The 4,039-nt window shown below is 48.2% G+C and overlaps 1 protein-coding gene across 1 annotated transcript; it reads right to left on the reverse strand.

Moving 5' to 3' along the window:
- Positions 1-280: 280 nt before the first annotated feature.
- Positions 281-2,499, reverse strand: LOC147421712 (F-box/kelch-repeat protein At3g61590-like). Its single transcript, XM_086503583.1, has 2 exons — positions 654-2,499; positions 281-543 (listed from the first exon to the last, which is right to left on the reverse strand). Exon 1 carries the CDS (start codon positions 2,393-2,395, stop codon positions 755-757), a length of 1,641 nt encoding a protein of 546 aa, XP_086359709.1. The 5' UTR covers positions 2,396-2,499; the 3' UTR covers positions 281-543; positions 654-754.
- Positions 2,500-4,039: the final 1,540 nt, after the last annotated feature.

The following is a 4,039-nucleotide window of genomic DNA, read 5'->3' on the forward strand; positions in this document are numbered from 1 at the left end:
TGGGGACCCACCTTCTTCGTTTTGCAGCACTGCCTGGGATTGCCGCTTTTTGCAAGGTTAGCATGTGGTTAGGCTAGCTATCCATCAATCCATCTTTGTTGGTCCTTGATGTGCGACGATTTCTCCCTAGTGGCTGTTACCTCAAGCTTGTTGTCTACATATGTTGAATTTGGTGGAGCGCGTTAAGATTTAACTTCCCTGGCATAAAGCTTCTTGGGATGCATTTTCATATAAATCTAGTTGTTTGACAGTAAGGAAGAGACGAGAATTTGTAACACAATGGTAGCAACTACAACACTTGATTATATATGCGCAGAGGAAAAGCTCTTGTATAGACATAAAACGACAGAGAATAGCAACTACAAGACTTTGTTGTGGCCTGTCACCAATTAACTTTCCAAGCAATAGCTTGCATGCATGCAAATGTCAAGATCCTACTACATTCACTGCAAATAAAAAATGCAGCAACACTCGGATCTTCTCATAAGCCTGGAAAGCACAGGTACTCATCAGAGATGGTGACCTCAAGAAAAGCAAGCGCCGCTGTCAAGTGGGTACAAATTAGAGATTAAGTCAATCCTACAAACAGATAAACAACATTTGAAATGCGATATAAACGTAGTGATATCAAAGTAGTGTTATTGACCATTCACCTGTCATATCCTATCAAAAAGCTTGCTACGCCCTGTGTGCTCTTCCTTGCCATCGTCGACCAAAACATAATACTTCAAATGTAACTGTATAGTTTACCATATTAGATTGGACGAAGCCACAATAGGGGCACGTAATACGGTTGTGGATGGAAGCCGATTGTGAAAGCTGATGGGCAACCTGGCAATGAGGACCACATTTTGGATGCAACATTATATACCAGCATGGTGGCACCGCCAGGAAGGACAAGGTAGATAGTCTGGTCCCCGTCGGTTGTTACACAAAAATCAGTGCCGTCAGAGCCTGCAATGGCATCCTCCAAAAGATTTTGAGGTACCACAGAGACAGGCCATCCCCACTTATCGGAATCATCAAAACCTGGAGCATCAAGCTCCCAAATGGCCACCAGCCCATGGATAACCCAAGGAAATCGGCCAGACATGGTGACATCTGCCTTCATCCTTGCCACAACAAACATTGTATCATTGCAATATACAAGTGCAGGAAGACGCGAAAAGGGCTGCTGCCGCTGGTCCATGTTGCTGGGGCCACTTGTCTCCACTTTAGAAACAGATCCTCTTTCCATGTCATACAAGGCTACATGTTTTGCATCTTTGGTGAGATAATGCAACAGACCAGATGGAGTGACACTACATTCCTGACGACAAAGGCCATCTGTCACCTCAAAAAAATCCATCAGGGTCCATCCGTCCGATGAAGAGTCATACATCCAGAGGTATGAACTTGCAACAAAAACTTTGTAGCAACCCTGTGCGTGGTCAGCCCACATGGTGCAAGCTATAGTGCTGCAAAAATTCTCCCCCTTCAATCTGCTGACTTGGGGACCAGGGGGAAGCCTTCTCCACCTCTGGGTGATAGGATTACCTACCAGAAGATGGACGCCCTCTTCCCAGCATCCTGAACCTGTCTCAAAGCTGAAACAGAAAAGCCCAGCTGCTGCTGCTCGAAGGCAAAAATTGGGTAAGGGGATTGGGTTTGAAAACCAATGATCTCTGTCAAAGATTGCCAAGCAGGAAGAGTGGTTCGAAGAAGACGTCTGAATGACCAAGCGAGGGCAATCAAAATCCGGATTCTGCATGACACGACAAAGATGAAGTGGGGACGAAAGAGTTTGGTGCCACAACCGGCACACTGCACGTGCACGAAAGACATCTGGGAGTGGGAGGTGAGGCAGCACCATAGAGAAAAGGAGCAGACCATGGGGAAGAGATACAGCATCCGGTGGAATCTGCCCAAACTGGGCGGGAGGGGCCAGATTCCACCCATTGCCCTGTATCCCCTGCCTGCGGTGCTGCGTGTTTGAATAGCCGTCAAAACAGGTGCGCCTCCGGGTCTTGGCAGCCTCGACAAGACGGGGACCCAACACCCAGTTCTGGCTGGGCCCGAAGATAGGGTTGTGCGGCAAATCCCGCAGAGCTGGTAAGAAGGGTTTAAGCTCAGGACCAGCGATGGCACAGCGGCAAGGGTTTTCTGAGTGCCGGTCAATGCAGGGGGACATGCGCGGGCTAGGGCAGCAAAGGAGATCTGCCAGGGAGATGGGCTTGCCCCAGTAGTGCAACCAGAGTTGTCGCAGGACGGAGGGGTGCAGGAATCGTTCGGCCTTGGCCTTCATCCCCGTCACGGTGTCTCGTATCGGCCGATAATAATCCATGCCCTGCTCCATCTGGACCGGCAATTGCAGATCAAAATCCATGTCCTCCTCCTCCTCCTCCCCCTCCTCCATCGCTTCCAGATCCTGCAGCCTTGACCGATTACCCTAATTCAATTCGTCTTCCTTGCCGCTGTCTTCTTTAGCTTGTTAGATTAGAGAGCTTCCACGCGGTGTGTTCCTCCAGAAATAGCGAACGTTTCTTTTGAATTAATCTTGCTTGGTAAGGTAAAAGCAATACTAACCTTTGTGTGGACTACTCACAGTAATATGCGTTGGAAATAACTTATTTTTCAAAACACTTTTAACATACTCACACGGTGCCATTTAAATCAATTATTTTGTGGCACACAAAGGTTAGTATTAGTTATTGGCATTACAATATGCCACTGACGTGGCATATTGCAAAGTTGGAGGGCGACGCGACGGGGAGAGCAGCGCAGTTGCTGTCTCGTCGACACACAGCACAAACAACAACACACCGCACGTTGGCGCGTTCGACAGACAACCGGAGAGAGAGAGAGAGAGAGAGAGAGAGAGAGAGAGAGAGAGAGAGGAACACACACAGAGAGAGAGAGAGGGGGGACCTCCTCTAGGCTGTAGCCATCGCTTCTTGTCAGCACGAGAGAGAGAGAGAGAGAGAGAGAGAGAGAATGCGCTGCAGAACAGGGGGGGGGGGGGGATATTTTGGGGGCGGTTAGTTCCACCTTGCTATTTTTTTTTCAAATAGAAACTTTGTCACCATTCAATTCTACAAATTGAAAGAGAATTTATCACTGGGAGCATTGCTTTGGATTCCACACGAAAACAACTCCACGATTTGGATGTTCTACTACTCAGGACACTGAAAATGTCGGGGCAAAATCTCACGATATGCTGCAAAATGCTGAGGTTGGAAGGATGCAGCGTGTAGCTCAAGAGGTCGCCAAGCCAAGAAACAAATCTTGAGTGTTTTTGCTTAGTACGCAATAAACGCTACAGGCTTTCATGTCTCGAAGTGTAAAAAATTTGGGTCCCATTTTTAGGACTCACCACCCCAACAAAAGAACAAGTCGGCGATTCCATTCGAACACGCTCCCTAGCCAACCGTTAAACGATGCATAAGCTCATCTACACCAAGAATACGCTCAAGGGTGTACACTTACTGGAGCGTAAATGGGATGATTTATTGGCAGCATGACAGGCCGTCTGCAGGGACCCGTCCGCTTATCGAGGCTTTTACCCTAGGCCTTTCTAATATCAACACTGTGTTCTATTACTTACCGCATACATATTGCTTGCGGCGGTGGCGCACTAGGGACAAAGGGAGAGAGGCAGAGAGAGACGCGTGGGCGCAGCGCACAGGAGAGAGAGAGAGAGAGAGAGAGAGAGAGAGAGAGAGAGAGAGAGAGAGAGAGAGTCAATCAAAGGTATCTTCTCAACATTCCATAGAATTCGTCTTTTTTCAAAATCAAGCACACATATTTTATGGCACACAAAGGTTAGTATTAGTTAGTATTAGTTATTGGCATTACAATGTGCCACTGACGTGGCATATTGCAAAGTTGGAGGGCAACGCAACGGGGAGAGCAGCGCACTTGTTGTCGTCGACACACAGCACAAACAGCAACACGCCGCGCGCGTTCGACAGACGCGTTCGAGACAGAGAGAGAGAGAGAGAGAGAGAGAGAGAGAGAGAGAGAGAGAGAGAGAGAGAGGACCTCCTCCAGGCTGCAGCCA

Source organism: Adiantum capillus-veneris, chromosome 27, assembly GCF_014529385.1.
Source record: "Adiantum capillus-veneris isolate H3 chromosome 27, ASM1452938v2, whole genome shotgun sequence".
NCBI classification, from domain to species: domain Eukaryota; kingdom Viridiplantae; phylum Streptophyta; class Polypodiopsida; order Polypodiales; family Pteridaceae; genus Adiantum; species Adiantum capillus-veneris.

What these genes read in the sequence shown, in the direction of transcription:
- LOC147421712 (XM_086503583.1), bottom strand. Translation starts at nt 2,395, where the DNA reads ATGGAGGAGGGGGAGGAGGAGGAGGAGGACATGGATTTTGATCTGCAA.